At 41.1% G+C, this 21,084-nt stretch overlaps 1 protein-coding gene across 1 annotated transcript; it reads right to left on the bottom strand.

The window, feature by feature from the left end:
- Positions 1-523: 523 nt before the first annotated feature.
- On the bottom strand, positions 524-20,713 carry LOC143127042 (Fc receptor-like protein 5). The gene is made up of 12 exons (XM_076288344.1): positions 20,680-20,713; positions 17,551-17,634; positions 10,194-10,466; positions 9,784-10,080; positions 8,790-9,119; positions 8,421-8,699; positions 6,966-7,211; positions 2,785-2,904; positions 2,658-2,682; positions 1,371-1,471; positions 1,231-1,284; positions 524-752 (listed from the first exon to the last, which is right to left on the bottom strand). Exons 2-12 carry the CDS (start codon positions 17,612-17,614, stop codon positions 718-720), a joined length of 1,824 nt encoding a protein of 607 aa, XP_076144459.1. The 5' UTR covers positions 17,615-17,634; positions 20,680-20,713; the 3' UTR covers positions 524-717.
- Between the last annotated feature and the right edge of the window lie 371 nt (positions 20,714-21,084).

Raw genomic sequence — 21,084 nt, 5'->3', positions numbered from 1 at the left:
AAAGTTTGTAAACACGTTATCAAAATCAACTTAATGCAGAACTATATGCACGCACACACCTTTTGTTTGAGCAGGAGAGAGAATACGCACACACGCTACAGAAGTTGTAGGCTAGGCTACTTGTAGATTTCTTTTACTATCTATGCTGGTTGTCCGCACATAATGTTATAAGCTAATTCACTAACTCAAGATCATGGACATAACACGTTTTTTTTTTTTTAACAACGAAAACAGAAAGGATGGAGACAGCAAAGCTAGAGGAGTTATTTCAAATGGGCAAGCAGCAAGAACAAGGTAGGCAAAATTGGTGTGCTTAGGCTAGCATTACAGCTGTTTAAAGCCATACGTGAACTGTATCAAAACTAAAGGTAGCCTTACTTTATTTATAGGGCTGTATGAAGTTGTCCAAATGAATAGGTCGTTGTTAGGTGTTGTTGTTGTAAAAAAGAAAAGTGCCTTGGATTTCCTATTTTTACTGATTTTGAGTTCCCGACCCCTAATAAGCACCTTCAAACACTGAACTTCCTGAGCATCCTGGACTTTTTTGTCTTGTCATAGTATCAGTATTCACATTTCAGGCATATGTCTGTCCACAACATTTGTTTGGGTATTTGGATGACACACTCCAGCCAAAATCTGCATAAAGAGTTACACTTGTTTTTCTGCTCCAGGATTTAAAGAAGCCACCTTATCAACTTGTTCTTCTGCTCCAGGATTTTAAGAAGCCACATCATCATATTCTTCTCCATTATCTGGGAGGAAATGGTTTGTTAAATTACAAAATTGTTATTGCTTCTTGCTATCCTGTTCCTAAAAAAACATGCACCTTTGCATCAGCACAACCTAAAATCACCTGGACACTGTCATGGTATGAAGATTAAGATTAGATGTCATTGTCATTTTAAGTACTACCTGGTTATGGGATAAGGTAAATGAACATAGACTTTCTATATCAGTCGGTTCCAGTCCACTTTTTGAATACCTGGGCTTTGGGTATTTAATTTCATTGTATATCACATTATCATTACGTGTTGTACTACATTACACTATCATTAGTAATACATGTTATCATTCCCCTGCCCATGCAACATTTTCAAACTTTCATATATGCTTGTAGTTCCTGTAAGAATTATGTTGAATATTACACAAATATTTGTTGTTGTTGTGTCATTGTAAAATTTTATATAATAATGTATAACCTAAAACCTTTCACAACAATGACCAACTTACTTTGTTGCAGGGGTATGTATTCTGCGTTTATGGTGTCATAGGCATCGGTGGTACCTAAAAGGACAATATTATCGTAACATATATCACAATTATATTGTGAATATATTTACTTGTCCCCACAGGTATATCAGCTGCCTGACCTCTTTGCAGTGGCATATATTCTGACTGGACCCCATCACTTTCTGCAGGCTGACTCTCGTCCTGGTGTGCTTCATCATTGGGACTCTCTTGAGCAGTACCACTAGGAGGCAACAGAGATCTGCTATTACACATTATGAATGCATTTCCATTTCCATTCATTCATTTAACAGAAATGTTCTATCCTAAGCGACTTAAATACAATATGTCAATTATATTACAAAGGATTATATTGTCCTAGGAGCAACCAGGTGTTAAAGGAGAATTCCGGTGTGATTTTGACCTAAAGTGTGTTGAAACATGATACCGAGTGTAAACGTATGTCTCATAGCTCATTTCGGCTTGTCCCCTGCACTCAGAAATCTGGCGCTAGTTAGCCAATGCTACCAACAGTTTTTCGATGGGGGTGCCTCGGGCATCGGCCTAGCCATGCAAATAAATCACTGTTTTACACCATTTACGAGGCTCAAAGTAGCTCCAAACTTCATTGGTAGACTTCCGAGGGCCTTGACATTTAAAACGAGACATTGAGAACTTTGAAAAAGCACTGGTAGTTTACTTACAAGATGATTTATACAGACAGTATCTTCACAGAGTTTAGCGTTTGCAGCCATCTTGAATTTAGTCACGATATAAATACAAATAATTCTGTGGAAATGCATGGATTCCAGTTTCTTCCAGTAGCAGCAACTGGAATCCATGCATTTCACCGGAATTATTTTTGGAATCTGATCCCTTATCATACCTGTTCATTCATACTCGTGTATAGGAAGTCTACCAATTTCCACGGAATTATTTTTGGAATCTGATCCCTTATCATACCTGTTTATTCATACTCGGTAATCGGAAGTCTACCAATGAAGTATGGAGCTACTTTAAGCCTCGTAAATGGTGTAAAACAGTGATTTATTTGCATGGCTAGGCCGATGCCCGAGGCACCCCCATCGAAAAATTGTTTGTAGCATCGGCTAACTAGCGCCAGATTTCTGAGTGCAGGGGACAAGCCGAGATGAGCTATGAGACATACGTTCACACTCGGTATCATGTTTCAACACACTTTAGGTCAATATCACACCGGAATTCTCCTTTAAGTGCCTTGCTCAAGGGCACAAGCCGGGAATTGAACCCACAACTTTTCAGGGTAATGCATGCTAACACAGCTCCCTGACCACCGCCCTGTGTGCACCGAATGCATGGTATGAATGGTTTAGGGATTGCTTTAACTGGCTGACTTAGTGGCCTCAGCAGTGGACATTTTAAACAAACAATTTTTGAAAATGTACACTTACGGTTGTGGTGTTGGTGTACCCTTAGCTGCTGAGAGACATGAAACCAGAGATCAACATTTGAGCACAGATTTACTGGGTTTTGTCATCTTACATTTCAGCACAGCACAGATGTTTTAAGAGCGCCTACCTCTCTGATTTTTGAAGCAACACAGCAGGAGCAGCATCATGATGATCATGATGACAAAGATGATCACCACTCTAACAATTTTATCCACAGTTACCAGCAGAGAGGATCCAGCATATGCGGCTGAAAATGATACAAGTGAATTACACTAGCATCAGTTATCCAATTTGTCATTATTTGAAATTTTGTGTGTGTGTGTGTGAGAGAGAGACATGTAGAGTTCAGATCAAGAGGATCTGAAATACCCAAAACTATCACAGGTACGGAGAGCACTGGGGAACTCATTCTACCAACAAGGAACCATTGAGGAATATAGTCTTGAATTTGAACTAGCGTTTATGAATGGGCGACACAACAGACACTTATCAGAAGACCGCAGTGGGCGGTTGGGGGTGTACAGCTTGGTCATAGAATTGAGAAAGCAGGGGAGCAGATCCAGTAAGTGCCATATAGGCCAAAGTGAGAGATTTAAATTTAATTCTGGCCACTATAGGGAGTCAATATATTGAACATTTCGGAGGGGTGAACTTTCTGACAAACTTGGTGAAAAATGTACATTTTGATGAAAGTTTCAAACTGAGAAAACTAAAGTAAATTTAGCTTGGGTGTTAGCATGCTAGTGTTTTTTTCTGCCAGTTAACATTAGCTCATGGTAGCTAATATGGTGGATTTTCATGATTTAAAGGGATGTAATCATGGGTTTCATAAGTATTAATATTATTGCATGGGCTTTCATGTGTTAGAAGAATGTAGTCATGAGTGTCATAAGTCTTAATGCCACTGCATTTGCTGTGAGCAGGGTGAGGTCATTGTATCCTGTGTAGGCCAGAGGAGTGGGGTGAGTGGAAAAGTACTGGGGGTACCAGGATGAGAGCATGTCCTCCATACATGGTCAAGGAAAGGGGGGTGTTATCCAGCTGGTGAGGACCGAACAGGACAGGGAGTAGGAGGCCGCTGTGTCTTATGTTTAGGGCCTGTCCAGCTAGGATGAGAAGCAGATAAGAAGGCCCTATTTCCCCAAACTGGAAAAAAACAGAAAACCACTATTTTACATGTTTCCTATGCATTAGACATCAGACTATATTGCATATAGTTTTATGCATGATGGGAAGATGGTTTCCACCAATGTAAGCGACCCTGCTTATGTTGATTGGTGAAAGGTGTTTTGGGGGATGGCGCGAGAAGGCGGCACTTCTCGAGGGCCGAGGAGTATAAAATATAGTGTATAGCCATCCGTACATGGTTGGTCTGGACTTTGGTTGGGCTGTATTATCATTGCAATATGGAGAATAAAGATCAACAGTCTTCAGAAAATCTTCTGTCTACATTGTCTCCTTCGGACGCTTTGTTCCAGAGTGCTAAATTACTAATAGTCAAGTTGTAATTGTTAATTGGACAATTGGATTCGGAAGTGAACATTTTCCACGACACTACCTTAGCATTCAAATTGGTGTGTATGGCATTACGTGTAAATTTACTTGTGTTGCTGCTGCTTAACTCAAACTTCAACATTGAAATTGGTGTTTTTGCCTGACAGTTTTAGCTAGCAGCACATGTTTGTTAGCTCTTGGCTAACGTTTGCTGATGTCCATTTATTCATTACCCATTCATCGCAGTGGTATTTAGTGTCCCAAATAATTTTTCAAAAAGTACAAGGATCTTATTTTTTGAGATTTGTTGTTGAACAACCTACTACCAACTGTGTTTGACCGTTGCGAGACAGGGGTATGTTTTTCTAGAAAGTGTAGTTGGCTAACTTCCGTCGCAACCTTTGTAGTCCGATCCATCATTCTTGGATTTGGTGTTTCTAGAAAGGGTAGTTCGAACTCTCAATAGCAAAAGTTTGGTGATTTGAACTACTGCCCCTGAGCAGTCACGTGTCATTCCTTGGTAGGTCCGGTTGGTAATGACGTCAGTGTCCGGAGCACCTAACCAAAAATCACGATTCAATGATTGATCTATGTTGTAGATTAATGTTCATTAAAAGCCTGACTCCCCTGCTGGGCAGATAGATCAATGGTATAGTGGGTAAAGCAGTGGACTTGTTGTCTGAATATTTTAGGTTCGACTCCTATATTAGGCTAAGTGAGATTGTCCTCTTGCTTCTGACTACATGCAGGTGAACTAGTGTGACGTGGAAATACCAGATAAAGCAGTGCAACTTTATTTAAAACAACTGTTTTTGACGGATGTCATCTTCCCAATGGTCTCTCGATGTAGAGTAACTATATGCATAAATATTTAGGGTCAAACCCTATTGTTGTGTCTCGTAGGCCTAGGATGCAATGTCAGTCTCCATACTTCCTGACACCAGTAAACTTCACTGTCTGATGATGATGCTGAGCTGATGCTGCTCTGGATCCTGTTTCTGATCTTCAGTCAGTGGGACACTTTGATTCTCCTCCTCTGCCTGTGAACCACCTCAGTCTCCATCCAGCAGAGTTACCCTGAACACCACAGCTCAGGGAGAGAGGCTCAGGATGCGAACTCGCACGCGCAAAATAATGACACACTGCCAGTAAGCCACGAGACAGACAATACATTTTGTAATACCTTCAAACTCGTCAAGGCTAAACATTTAAAAAAAGATACACACAAATAATGACAAATATTGGTCGGCTTAAAGGAGAAATCCAGCGAGTTTTCACAAAGATCTCCGTTTCTCAAGGTCACCGAGTACTGTCGGTACGAAACAAAATGAAAACAATTGGTTTTACCTAGCTTGAGTTGCTACAACCAACAGCTAATGCTGCCAGACAGCTACAGCGCTACACTATGTTCATGAGTGTACCATGTACATGCCCACAGAGAGCAGAAATTCTAGGAGGTGGGGTATTACATGTTGCCACCAATGATATGTATCATTGCATCATCAACAACATTGTTGGAACTAGAAGGAACTATGTATCATTGCATCACAGGTAGAATACTTTCTAGAAACAGGTGTTACAACGTAGTTGTTTGAGCGCAAATTGCGTCGTACCATGGTGGTTAAGCAACGTAGTTGCTAACTTTTGTAGAAACGCACCCCAGGTTAGTTTTACTCTACTGATATGTGTTGTTGCAATGGTAACCCTGCTCCGTACGAGAGGAACCTTAGGTTCGGACATTTGGTTTGTGCGCTTGGCTGAGGAGCCACTGGTGCAATCTAGTTGGGGTCACTGAAGATGAGTCATGCTGGATGTTAATGTGTTGGGATATAGCTGTTTTAGCTGGAAACACCAAAAGCTCCATTTTTGGGAGATTACGCTGAAGGTGCCGATCTTGTATCAATACTGAAATATCTTTAAGACATGCACAAATCCAATGGGAAACGGTAAAGTCCTCAGGTGGTAAAGACAGGTAAAGTTGAGTATTATCCACATAGCAGTGATCAAATCCATGGGAGCAAATGGTCTACCCCAAAGAAGTGGTGTAAATAGAGAAAAGTAGGGGCCCTAATAGTGATCCCTGAGGCACACCTGCAGTGAGGTCATGAGACTTCCTTGCCAAGACACATCTAATCCATACCTGTCAACACTCCCGTTTTCCCCGGGTTTCTCCCGTATTTCAAGGTCATCTCCCAGCACCCTCCTGTTTTGTTATTTCTCCCGGAAAACTCCCGTAATTTGCATGGCCATCAAACTTCATTTTAAAATCATTGATCCATTCAGGTTGCCAGATTGTGTATGAAATACACCCTACACATACACGATCACTTAGTTTCAATTTCAACCGTTTTGTCATAGGCTAAAACCTGGCAACCCAAAACCCAAATAAGGAAGCAGGTGCCGACTGCGCAGCCTGAGTCTCGTCGTAAGCAAGCGGGCTAGTTGAATGGCCTACTCCAGAACTAGCTGTTGTGAAATTGTTGGGAATTTAATTGATTAACACATCACATAAACTGTTATTGAGTGTTGTTGATACACTGAACTTGTGCCCTCGGAACCAAATCTGACAGCAAGCAGCTTTGGAGTTTTGGAAGTAGGCTGCAGGCAGGCAGCTGGTGGTTACATAACTGGCATGCGTAAGGTAATGGTAAGGTAAAACCAACGACCGAAATGCAGTGTTGAAAAATGTGTATGAAACGTATTAAATATGCAAACACAGATCCGGTATAAACACTGCCCCCCCCCCCCCCAAAAAAATAAATCTCCTGTTTTTGGAAAGCTAAATGTTGACAGGTATGATCTAATCACATCTACCTCTGACTGTGATCCAGCTCTGTGGTGACTCTCCTCTCTCTGGGTTCCTGCACTTATAGAGACCTTCATGTGACCTTGAGACTGCAGGGATGGTCACCTCTCCTGTGGTGGAGGTCTGCAGGAGCGACCCATCTTTATAGAAGTCAGCACTGATGTTTGATGGCTGGTAGCGATATCTACAGTGCAGAGTCAGAGGATCTCCCTCAGTCACAGGATGGGCAGGATTCTCCAGGGTCACATCTCCAGCTATGAAGAGTATATAAGACATCCGATTCAGTTATTCAAAGCAATGTATGTATTACACAAGAAAATACATTTAACTACAAATAAGCAATTCCATTGTAAACCCCATAAGTAATAAATAACTCGACATATTTGAGGAAATTAATTACCTTCATGTTTTCATCAATTTGATCTAAAACTAAACTAAAAATATATGATTTGAGTACCAGTAACTCAAGTATTTATATTTAAGGTGACTTAAGGCAATTTGTGTACCACACATTTGGGTAACAAAGCCTAAACTGTATTTGTCCAATGGCTATCTCCACAATAGCCCTGACCATATTCCATTTACCAACATTCACCGACACCTACCAGAGGGGTATTTCACATCCAAGATAAGTGATAAAGCGAGGTTTGACATAGCATTGTCTGGTCATCCAAGCTCAACTCATTTCACTAATGCCAATCCAGGATCATTAGGAGCGACTATATCAAGCCAGGTGTAAATAATTCAGGATGTGTGCGCATTCTCGTTTCTGCCCCAAAGAACTCACGGTTGGAATAAAAAAGACGCGGAAAATAGCGCCATTCACACAAAGTGAACAGCCGCTTTTGATATAGACTAACAATGAGGTAAAGTTTTCCTTTTTGGAATGGGAAATCATGGCTATTTCTGTAAAACAGCAGGAGTAGGCATGGTAGACCAACTGAATGCAAATTTACGTATGCACCCACGTGTGAGTGCTTCCTTGTCTCGACACGCAACGTCATTAAAAAAAAGCGCTTGCCACTGCAAAGATGCACATAGTATGATATAACTTTATATTATAGTTGAAAACACCTTCAAAAACTTGCCCCTCCACTTTCAATCAACTACAGTAGGCTATTCATCAAACATCTATCAACAAAAAAAGCAAACAACTTATGTGCCATCTCTTTTGTGAAACCAAGTCAAGGCTAAATTCATCCAGGATAACCAAAAAATCCTAGCTTAATCCCTTATCTAGGTTTTGTGAAATACCCCTGAGGACATGTCAGAGTTCACTATAAAGACACAATCCCACGTCCAACATTGCATCAGTATTTCAGTATAGCCAATGCTGTCAAATGCACACTCTAACAAATTCAATTATTAAGTTGTGCTAAATCATTATATCGAGTTAGTTTCACTGTTTGAGTTTACAGTGTACAAATGTTGAAAGACAACAAATCATGTTTGATTACACTCACAGTATGCAGTGATGTTGACAGGATTACTCTGCTCTCCAGAATCAGACTGACACCAGTAAACTCCACTGTCTGATGGAGATGCTGAGCTGATGCTGCAGCTGGATCCTGCTTCTGATCTCCAGTCAGTGGGACACTTTGATTCTCCTCCTCTGCCTGTGAACCAGCTCAGTCTCCATCCAGCAGAGTTACCCTGAACCCCACAGCTCAGGGAGAGAGGCTCAGATGTAAAGATCTGGGTCCAGTTTGAATGGATGATCACTGAAGCTGGAGGAGACACACCTGAGAAGGCCAGTACAAAGGATGAAAGTGAAAGACTGGGAAACACCCTGCTTGTACAACTGTTCAGATGACAACTGAACACAGACTCACCTGTGACCAAGAGAGGCCGAGGATTGCTGAACTCTGTATGATAGGCTGGCTCTCCCCTCTCTGCTCTGCACACATAAACCCCTGTGTGTCTAAGAGCAGCAGGGCTGAGAGTGTAGGAGGAGCCTCCATCTCCTCCATCTAATACCAGCTCCACATAATATCCAGTGTTTTCATGAAACACTTGAGGGAACCCGGGTCTATAGGGGGCAGTCTTGTACCAGAGGAATCTCCAGCCTGCATTAGAGACTCTAACTTCACAAGTCAGTGTCACTGAATCTCCTTCAGTCAACCAGATATGTGAGAAGGAACTCAGAACTGCATGAGCTTTCTCTGTTTGAGAAGAACATAAAGTTGCACCACAACATTTTTACAAGCACAAGCCTTCAGATGTTGTATAATATAGAAAAGCCGCTTTTTGTATAATCAGTCATGACTGCTACCATTACGACAACAATTGTACAAACATCAGGGGTGCATTTCATTTCTCTATTTGTCCATCCTTCTTCCTCATGTCTTAGCCCCTCCTAATTAATTTTGTGAAGGAAATGAGAAATAAATTTAAGGAATCAAAGAGAGACAGGCATGAGAAATTAGATGTCCTACTCACTCATGGGGGGAAACAACATGGGTGATGGTGGTGGGGGAGCGCTGAGGGGAGTGGTTACCTAGGATGTCATACGAGCTAGGACCGCCACTGATGATTGTGTATTCAGACTAAAAATGCTTACGCGAAGGACGCACCTCAGCTTCCACAGAAAACAAGACAAATGAAGCATCCTTCATGGCGTCGAGCTTTGAATGATTTCTGGGGCACAAACCGGAGGACAGAGGATGCAGCCAAATAGCGATATGATCCGCACCCCAGAATCATTCTTTAAAAATACTAAACTGAGTAAAACAAGTACTAAGACATGTATCCAGAGATACATTTAATTTTTTTAAATTAAAAGATAATTGTGATCGGTAAAGTAAATGGGAAAAAACATATACTAACGAGAGGAAAGTGTAATGTCAACAGCATCACTTTTGTCTGATTCTCTCCCACCATGTTTCCTTCGTCCTTTACAAGCATAGCGACCACTTCGTGATGGATTGATTTCATACTCAGGTGTGTTGATTTCAAACTCATCACCTTTATGGCTTGAGAACCTCATAACCATCAATCCATAAGTAAACCATCTGTACTCCCAGTCACTGATCTCCCCACTCTTTATGTCACATCTGAGAGAGACCTTCTCACCACTGAAGAACTTTGTCCAGTTTGATTTTGTAATGATTGCTTTTGGTCTTTCTGTCAAAAAAGAATACCATTGTGAATTATTTACAGTATTTACCTTTTGTCTGATAGGTAGACAATTAACCTTAAAGAGAAGGATATATACCCTTGCAATGAAACCAACTAACCTGTAACCTTCATCTCAGCCGCATCACTATATTGAGTATAGAAGACTGGGTCTCCTCTCCCAGCTCTACACCAGTACTGTCCTCCATCAAAGATTTTAACAGAGCTGATGTTGTAGGAGTTTCCATCAGTCTGGGCCACAGGATCAGAGGTCTGTGTGTGTCTGTACCAGTAGAACACCAAACCAGAAGAAACACTCAACTCACATCTCAGAGTGACTGAGTCTCCTATGAAGGGATGGTGGTCTGGACTTAATGTGAGGGTGGGCTTTGATCCTTAAGAGGGTAAAACAGAGTCATGTTCAACAACATTCTCTACACAGCGAGCCACTCAACCTCTGTGAAGTTGGCACCCCACATGATGAAAATATGAATAAAAGTATTTTGATTCGTTCCTGCAGGCAAAATAAAAATTGTGCACAAACTGTCTTGAAGATATTAAACTTGTTTAGTGACCTGGGGTCATTCAGTAGGCCTACCACATTAACACCCAAATGATTCCAAAATAGTTGGAATCCCTTGTGCACATTTGTGCAGTCAAAATCAACATTTGTGCATCATTGTTTATTATTTTATTATTTTGAATTTCAGATTTGATAAGTCTATCGATGACACACCCCTTTTTGAATGCTCACGCACACAGTCCTCCTTCCATCAACAACACGAGATTCATGTTCGCCAAAAGATTCAAAATGGCGTTGCCCGGAAAACAAGCGGAAAAGTTACTCAAGGTAGTCTCTGTCTGTATAAACTTTCTTCTAAATAAATGTTCAACACACATACAATGTTGCCAATGCCTTGTTTTAAATGTTAAGAACTTAAATACTGTCAACGAAGTGTGGAGCTCTTGTAGCCTTGTAGTGATTTATGTGCAGTATGAGAGATGCCCTGATGCTAGCGCTAATAGCGCTATGGAAGAATCGGTAAAAACTGGCTAGGTTAAGAATGCTTCGGGTCTGGATAGGTTCACCCCCCGTCCATGACTAGCTTATGGTCTAACTGTACGTACACACCGCCGCCGACTTGAGCTTCCAAAGAAGCTCTGGTCGCCCTGTCAAGGACGCTTGTGACAGCATTTTACGTTCGATCATGTTCTATCTTAATACTTTATTCTATTCGATTGGTTGCTGCTCGTTGGCCGCTGAACCGCGTCATAGCTCATTACCATAAAGTTGACTGACTTTCAACTTTCTGCTTGACGCTCAAGTCGCTCAAGACGCCCAAAACGCGACGCCGACGGATTTGCCGCTTCTGGAAGCTGAGAGAAGCCGGCTTCCTTTGAAAATGAATGACTTCCTGAATCTTTGGAAGCTCAAGTCGGCGGCGGTGTGTACGTACAGATACTTAACGTATCTAAAACCCATTTAACACATGGATTAATGCTATGTGACTAGCTAACTGAAATGTCAGCAATCTCAGACAAAAGGAGCTAATTTGGCATTACAATAGAATAGGTCAGGCTTTGTAATTTGCGTTCGGTTTGCAGCAGTCGTTTTATTTTTAGTCACATAGGACTAGGCTGATTGAGCTTTCCTCTGCCACTACCAACATTGTAGGTCCTGTCCCTTCCTCAATTTTAATTGGCTAGCAAGAGAGTAGTGAACAGATTTCAACTTTCAGTGCTCTGTGCGCTGCGGGGAAAAAACGGTCAGCGCCGTGAGCTTTTTTCTGCTGAGCGCTGTGAACGCTGAACTTCATAGGATTTGTATAGAAAATAGCCACCGTCGGCTCAAAAAACGCGATTGGTGGACACAGGCCCAAAATCTGTTCAACTTTTAGAACACTGGGCTCGTCAATGTCACTTCTCTCTTGACGATCAATCGAAAATCTAGGAGGGGGCGGGACATAGGCTACATGTCAACAATGGCAAAGGAAAAACTGATCCTGGCTGTCACAGACATTCTAGTCATATGATCTCTCACTTAAGGGATATCATGACCAATTGTTGAAAGCAAGAGCATGGAGGGATGTCGCCATGTCTGTTGGGATAACAGGTGTGTATTTTGCCATCGTTGTATTTCTAAACAGTCACAGCAGAGAATGTCTAATAAGGGGAGAACCTTCACTCTTGGAACTCTTCCGGTGTGGTACCTACTGCATCTAGGGGCGCTCGCGGGTGAGTCCAGAATGAATGGAGGTCTATAGAGCTGTACCCCTCAAAATCCACTTTTCTCGGGATATAATTTTTTTTCAAGTAATTAGAATATTGTATTCGAAAGGGGAGGCAAAGACAATACACTTGGTTGAGTATTATATTTTTTAAAGTCACTTAATTTTTCTAAAAAGCCTTTCAAACGTGTCAATGACGTCATTCATTAGCATGATCATAGCATAGCATAGCATCAATGCTAGCGTGTTATGGGCAACAACGAACCCAACCTGTAAAATAACGAAAGGACATGACTCCCGGATTATTTCACTTTTAATTGATAATCCATATCCATTTTGCAAAAAATAAAATAAAATCTGAGGGTTTCAGTTGTTAAATAGGTGAAAACAATAAATTTAGCCATGTAGCTCCATAGGACCCCATGTATTTTGGAATCGCCCGTGATCGCCATCTAGGTGAACTCTGGTGAACTGCAGCCAAATTCGGTTTGTATGGGATTAATAGAGAGTGGGGAGGCTCTCCGTAGACGGGCTCTGGTCACAGTTTAGTTTGAGTTAGCTAATAGCTAACATCCTAGCGTCAACTATGCGTCAACTATGGAGACAAACAGCCGAAGCTAACATTGGAGCAGCCTAGCTAATAACATTTTTATATGAATCTGTGCAGAGGAGAACTCCAAAAAAGTAGAAGTATCTAAGAGACAGGTATGCTAAAGAGAAAGTACATGGTGGTCCTCTGCTTCCTTGAACCCCATTTGAGAGAGACCAACTACTTCCAACATTTGTGCATAAGACTCATCTGAGCTTGAAGTGTCAGAGGAGGTGATGGCTCTGCTAAGGACAATGGTGTTTCTCAGACTGAGTTCAGTTTAAACCAACATATACAGTACTGTCATTTTAGTCAATTCAGCCTACATATCAGCAGTAGTGTTTAAGCCTATCATCATTTGATTGGAAAAGGCATTTAAGACATTGTAATTATGTTTCTACAGATTTTGGACAGTGATGAAGTGCTGCCTCAAACAGACAATTCCACATGAGTAGACCCACCCAAAGACAAGTGGAAAAGAAGGCAAGCGACATCCACTGAATGATTATCAGGAGTCAATAATTCAATTTCATGGAAAAGGTTAGCCTGATTCAATTCTAGTCAGAATATGAGTCTGATACTAATCCATTGGGACGTAATTATGGGGCGTGTTTCAACCAATACAGGAGGGGAATGCCTCTGCACTCAACTCAACTGCCTCTGCACTCTAACCAATTAGAGCAACGAAATAACTTACCGTGAGATGTAGGAAAAACACACAAACCATCCTTCTTCTCCACAAATGCCTTGACATTGTTTTCTGGTCTTTTGTAAAAGTTATTGTGCCGTCAATATCTCCTACAACACTCATTAGCGAAATCTAAGAGATACGCAGTAGGGTAGGCTATTAGGAAAAATCTGATAGCCTATATCTCCTCCGTTTTTAAAAATAATTCTGTTGAACACTGATATGCTACAAACATGTTATAAACAGCTGGGAAAGGCTGTCGCAAATCCCTTTAACAGGTGGTCAATCAGATTTCAAACGAACGAGGGAACATGTCACAATGCAAGACGCTGTTTTTCCTTGATGAACGTGAAACCATGAGTTTTCCCACATCTCAACTTTGGCCAAAGTTTTCAGAAATAATCGTTTTCAGTGATAAAACCTCATTGAAATAATATGCATTTTCCATATGGGGTCTTAGAAGCCATCTGTCTCCTTCTAGCCACAGTGTTTTTGTTGCAAACATAATCAACCTAAGCTGACGTGATAGACAAGGCGCTGTTGCTCACCTGTCCATCATCGTAAAGCCCAATTTGATTGGTTTGCCAGATTTGGGGCGAGCATAGTTGCTCCACAACGGAGCAATGCCAGACCGAACTTCCCGACCTCAAATGTTGTGGGCGGGACAAAGTTCGGCTGGCACCCAGGCTAGGAAAAGGTCTAAACTTCATAGACAATTTTTTGTCAAAGTTTGAAGTGGCCCTGTGCTCAGCCTAAACACTGCTATGCCTTACACAAAGGGACAAGACACTGTCACAAATATTTCTAATGCTGTCCACAAATGTGTCTGTAACCCTCTACTGTGTCAATTCCTCTTTTCTGCAGCTGTGCACATATACAGTATATGGGGCATGATCTTATGAAACAGGTCCAAAAGGAATAGAAACTTAGGGTCTGAAAACATTGGAGAAAACCCTTTAGCTCTCGAAATGTTACTGAATCAATGTCTTGAGATGCCTGGATTGTTTCGAAACACTCCAAAAGAAGCTCAGTTTTCAGTGCAGACAGCACAGGTTCCAAAGTTTTAACACATTTGTGATGAATGCGGAAGCTGTGTCCCTACTATACCATCTAACACTGCAGTCATTTTCAGTGATCTTGTAAAAAACAGAGAAGCCACCAAGATCTGAGAAGAAGCAACACACTGAGGTTATTGCTGACACAGCCTTTTCCATCATCACCAGGTTCAACTGATGTGGATAGCAATATGGGTGTCACAATTCTCTAAATCCTTGATTCGGTTTAATTTTTAGATTAATAATTTTAGATCAAATTTAATTTGATTAACTTATATTACTATCAATGCATTTCTTATGTTGTTTACTTTTCTTGCCTTATTTCCAGTTTGGGGGGCTTTTATTTTCAACAGGGGTGCGTTTCCCAACTCAAGCGATGGTTCGGAGTAATTTCATTCTAGGGTCCTTTGCACCATGACCTCGAGCCAAACACCCTCCCAGAACCTGTTTTTCCTTGGTTGAACCCTGGTCGAGTAGCGCTGTCAGAAACGAATGACTTTCTGCAGGCACTTATGGAACCTATAGAGTATCTCGTAAATTACCCCACTAATAATGCCCTGAATGGTACGAAACTTCTACAGTAGTACAACTATGTTCTGTACTCATAAAATGAGGCATTAAAAAGTTTGTAAGTACACCAGGAGTTTATTTAAATAACACTTGCCTGATGGCTTCTACCAGAGAATGTCTAATAATAGTAGCCTAGTTAATAGTAGACGGGCCGAAATTACTCCGAACTCGCGAAACATGCCTAACTAAGTTAGCAACTTAGTTGGTTGGCAATGGGAAATTGCAACCAACAAACTTGCTAACTTAGTTAGGCATGTTTTCCAAAACCATAGTTGCTAACTTCTGTAACATAAAGGAATTATACCACTGTGAATCAGCTGCTTGTGACGGAACGTTCCTATGTCTTCGGCGCTGGCCTAAAAATGTAAAAACCCTTCGTGACTGTAACAGCTACTTTCTCTGGCTATTAAGAACTTTGGTCCTCTAGTGGCTGTGAAACTAAACCCTTTGACGTGACTACTGTAACCCCCTCTCTACGACGTTGAGAAACTGTTGAAAACTGTTGCTGCCCCCATGACTTAAACATTCTCCCATAAATTACTGGCTTGGCAGTAATTGGTAGGCCTGGCAGTTCAACCACCACCTAGCAGGTAATTCTCTACACTGTTTACAGCAGCGACGGACAGGGAGAGAGACTGTACGTGGGCTAACGCCATCTCCAGCCAGTTGGAAAATCTGGGACACGACAGCGGCGGTGGCGGTTCCACTTGTACTTCCCAAACCTGTTGGCGACTGAACCGAGTTGGGGCTGGACAGACCGCAGACCCCTGGTGGCCACTCAGAGGGATTCCACTTAAAGCCCACGTCACTTGCGTGACCATAAGATTCTTTTACACCCCCCCCCCCAAAAAAAATAAACAAAAACTGTTTTAAATCATCTGAGTGTCCTGACATATTTGAAGGTCCATGGTTACTCCTCAGAGTAGTTTGTGAAGGAGGTGACCGCACTGGCGCCCACACCTAGTGACATATATTCCTTGTAACCAACATTTATGATCTCCTTGCTTAACTGAAAAATTTGACGTTAGGAATAAATCCTAAAAAGTGCGGGAAACGTGGGGAAATTTCCAGTAATTAGACAACACTTTAGCTGTTAAATATCTACTGGGGTGGTTGTTGTCCAATTGGCAATTGGCTACACTTTAAATAAATGTAGACATTACAAGGATGATCTCAGTTATTTTGGTTTTATCTTAGCGTTTTATCTTATTGTTTGTAACCTGTCTCCGGCGTCGTGAATAAAGCTTTGTACTCTACCGTACGGTCGGCTGTGTGTTATTTTTTGCCTCTCTGTGGATGATTACGTTATTTTTACCACACAACTCTGTAACCTCCTGTCAAAAGAATGCTTGTCAATATTTATAGACTTTCCTGTGACCTCTGCAGTCTGACATGCCCCTTAGAATGCATAGGGGAGGCACCCTTGCCATGAAGTATAGGGATCCGGAGTAACTAATGGGGCTTCCTGTTCTTCTTTCTTACTGCGTGCTGTCAGCTTGATTATTAGCTGGGCTAAGATATACTGCTGGCTAGTATACAGTAAAAGGAACCTTCGACCTAAGCAAAGAGAACCTGTGTTCCTAGATAACTTTTGGGACCAAATCTCTCCACACGTCACATTGACAGGGCCTAGTCATGAAAAATTTCCTATAAACTAGTGCAAAGCCTCATCACCTTCCAAGGGGAGACTCACTTAAATAACATAGGAGGTTCAGGTTATTTATGACAATAGGTAAGACGTGCGGCTGAGCCTGTCAAGGGGTCCCCGCTAGTTAGACCAAAGCATTATAGCCAGAAAGGGTAAGGACTGTGCGAAGAAACTACCAAAGTTATTTAGGGTTTACCCAGCAGGGGGCACTGCTTCAGACATGGTGATTTTCAGGAGAAGTCCCAGTGGGACTAGGGCGGATCGTCCATCGTGATGGTTGATGGGAAGCAACCATCGTGATGGCACGCCCCCACACACCAGACACGCAGCCCTCACTTTCCACAGCCGTGGAATGAGATGCGCTACGTATGAGGTTGGTAGCCTACAGATTAGGCTACTGAAGATTTTAGATGAGTGACCGCGATTGTAGTCTTAAGTAGCTTTTTTGCCAGGACCATGCATATGCTGGCAATGTATTCTGCTGGTTGGTGCACAAGCAAATGTTCAGATTGGTTGTCTGTTAATCTTTTACATGGATTTCACTGAAGCAGATCTTGCACACATGGCACACATATGGTAATTAGTGTTAACTACCCACCCCCTCGACGATATCATCGTCCATCGTGATATTTTACTGTACACATTGTCAAATGTCAATTAGGGGACATCGCCAAACCCTATGGGATCAATAAAGCACTTACCACCACCCAAATAGGCTGCTGAAAGTGTGCCAAAGATTACCAAAAGAATCGACTTCTGTGCCATCACACCATCTGTAGCTTCCCCTGTTATCACAAGAGGAGGAAAGTAGCAAGTTACTCTTATGTGCTAGATTTTTGTATTGATGTTATGTACTAGGTGGCGTAGGGTTAAAACCTCATATTTTTTGATGAAACAATCATAGTTGAGCTATTGCCCATATATATCTCAGTCCTGTGGAGCTACAATCACAAGTTGTATCATTGTACATGCACACCACCAGCGACTTGAGCTGGAAAATTTGCTCTGGCAGCCCTGCTTTGGACGCTTGAGCCTTAGGAGGTATTCCAGACGCCTGCTGGAATGTTCAGTCATAGGCCTATATGTTACATTTTAATTGAGATAACGTATCCCAACACAAAATACATTTGATAGCCTATCAAGTATTACTTTATGTGATACAAATATGAAATTGGGCTTGCCTAAATTTTAATTCAATTCAATTCAACTTTATTTCGCCATGTATACAGAGATGAATTTGATTTGGTCTTCTCCATGCAGGCAACACAAAGTGCAACAGAAAGACAAAAAAAACAAAGACAAAAACACAATACAAGGACAAACAGAACCATTATGAGCAATAAATTAATAGGAATGTAAATGTAAATAGTGCCGTGTTAAATAAAAATAAAGTGCAAAGAAGTCCAAGTTTAAGAGTTATTTAGGAGGGCTATTGCCTGGGGGGAAAAAACTGTGGCAGTGGCATGATGTTTTGGGCAAAATAGCCCTGTACCGCTTTCCAGAGGGGAGAAGATTAAACAGCCTATTGGCAGGATGAGGGGTCGGCCACAATCTTCACAGATCTGTTAATGGACCTGGAGCTGTGCAGGTCCATGATGGGGGGCAGGGGGCAGCCGATGATGCACTCTGCTGCCCGGACGACTCTTTGTAGCCTGGCCTTTGCACGGGCTGACGCAGAGGCAAACCAGACCGTAAGGGAGGATGTTAGCACACTCTCAATGACCGCTCTGTAGAACTGTACCATGATGGGAGGACTGACATGTAGTCCTTTCAGGTGGCGGAGGAAAAACAGGCGCTGCTGGCCTTTCTTCACTAGTTGGGAGATGTTATTGTCCCATTTGAGTGGGTTGGTAAATGATGGTCATTGGCAGCATTTTGCATCTACCTTGGAAAGTAGTCTGTATATCGCTTGTAGTATTAAGTTACTACAAACACTAACTTGACCTCTCATCCTTGTTATTACGAACACTAATCGGAACAAATTTTTAGTAGGAATTGAATTTCACATAGGTTTTGCTCTCTAAACTGTGTACACCTAATATTGAATTGGTTGCCACTTAATAGCTCAGTACCATAAAGTTGACCGAGGTTCAACTTTCTGGCTCTCCAATCGCTCAAAATGCCCAAAACGTGATGCCGGTTCTCATAGAAAACAAATGACCTCCGTTCATTTTGCAGCTCAAGTCGCTGACGGTGTGCACATACATAAATAATTTTAAACTCTGATGATCACAATAAGATCATATGAAATACACATAAGAAAAGTATTCATACCCCTGGCAAATATTGATTTGATTTTGATTTTGATTTTGAATTTTCTCTTGACCAATATGTTTGTTCTGACTGAAAATTACACTGCCACATGGCTAAAGGTTGTAAGACAATGTGGTAGAAACATGGAATCAAAAAAAGAAGATTTTTTTTTAAACATTTTTATGAAAAATGGCATGTCCACAATTATTCATACCCTTTAATAATCAGTGGAAACATTTTTTTTTTGCATTCATAGCTCTCAAAATGGTTCTTATAATACCTACCAAGCCTCTTCATGTCTCCACAATGATTCTAGACTGCACTTTTTTAGCAGCAATCTGGGTTTTGAGATAGGAATGATTCTTTCACTTTGCCATTGGTCAAGAGAAAATAAACATTAAATCAATATTGTATGAATAAGTTTGTTCTTACATATGAATATATGAACTGTTGGAATGTGTGTCAGACTAAAGTTGACCTGGTCCTCTGTGTGTGCCGTCTTCCTGTTTAGTAGATGCCTGCTTGTACCACAAATGTGGTTGCATTGCAGTTACAGGTTTTTTTGCTTTGACACAAAATCTTTACATGTCACACAAGTTCTCTGACTCAAACAGCAAAATCGCATTGGCAAAGACTTTGATTTTGGTTTGGCTTTGCCAATTGTATACAGCTTAGTATTGGAAAAAAGAGAAATAATTTTGAAAATGTGTGAACAGTTGAAAACTGTAGATGACCTCTTGCTGTGGTGCACGTTTATCTCTGTTTTTATGTGTTTGTACAAATTTTTGTCAAACTTTGACAAACACTATACGACCACAATTTGCCAAGACACAAAAACTGGTACTTGTGACACAATCATTGAAACTACTAACTCATGGTCTGTTATGTTCTCTGCTTAACACTCATTTAAAGGAACCGTATGTAGGATTTTGGCCAAAACTGGTACTACAATCACTTTCAAAATACTGTAGAGCGGTGTACACCGCAGATGTGGCAACTAGAGCAGAGGTGGCAACCCAGATGCCGAAACATTACTGACTTTGTGATTACTAGATAGGTGGAAGGTGGCGGATCAGGCTAAAACACAAATATGTAAACATCAACATCAGTTGAGGGCTGCAACTTCACTTTTTTAAATGACGATATCCTGGCCGGACTACTGTTGTCAGTGATATAAGTATTTGAAATTAGCATTATTTCCTAATGTCCAGTGACAAATCAGGGCCATTTTATGATTAATTGAATTGCATTTCTTACAAACGGTTCCTTTAACTATTCTAAAACACTAAAATCTACATGTGTTTCTTTTTGGGAAACACTGCAATAAAAGAGCAGTTAATTTAATATTTCTTTATCTTCTGTATCTCTTTGATACAAAAATACCATTTAGAGTAAGTGCTTGCATGGTTAGCATTTGTGTATTTAGGGTTTTTGAGTTTTACATTTAAATTGAGTCAAAACATTTGTAAAAAAAACAAACAAACAAACAACTGTAATGACAGCATATCAAATACTCATGACAGATACTTCATATATTGCTACATATACACATAAATATATGTGTTTGTAGGACTTACAGAACAGCAGAACAAAGTTGGTCTGATGTCTTCGTTGCGTGTCTAAACATCTTCCTGTTTCTGAGTTGTTGCGTGCTGGTCTAGCCTACCACAAATGTGGTTGCACTATTAGGGCCCTAGGGTTATTATTACCGGTATAGGTGAACACATTTCCTCCTTTTGCTCTTGCTGAGATGCATGTTCATCTATTTCAATGTATTTATGCATATTTCATCTTACATTTTGTCAGTATTTATGTATTTGTATGTGTTTTGTGTGTGTGTGTGTGTGTGTGCGAACTGGTGTGCTTAGAATTTGGTTCTGATTGTGTTTTCCTAAGAGTTTGATTGGGATTGGAGCAAACTTTTGGAAATGGCTTGAAAACAAATTGAAGGCATTTAGGCAGGAATGGGATGAATTCTGGAA

This window comes from Alosa pseudoharengus, unplaced genomic scaffold, assembly GCF_046254945.1.
Source record: "Alosa pseudoharengus isolate Yale_2024_CS ecotype anadromous, Long Island Sound unplaced genomic scaffold, YU_APseudo_1.1 YU_APseudo_1.1_scf_17, whole genome shotgun sequence".
In the NCBI taxonomy this organism is placed as follows: domain Eukaryota; kingdom Metazoa; phylum Chordata; class Actinopteri; order Clupeiformes; family Clupeidae; genus Alosa; species Alosa pseudoharengus.
This window is presented reverse-complemented; position numbering and strand designations above follow the sequence as displayed.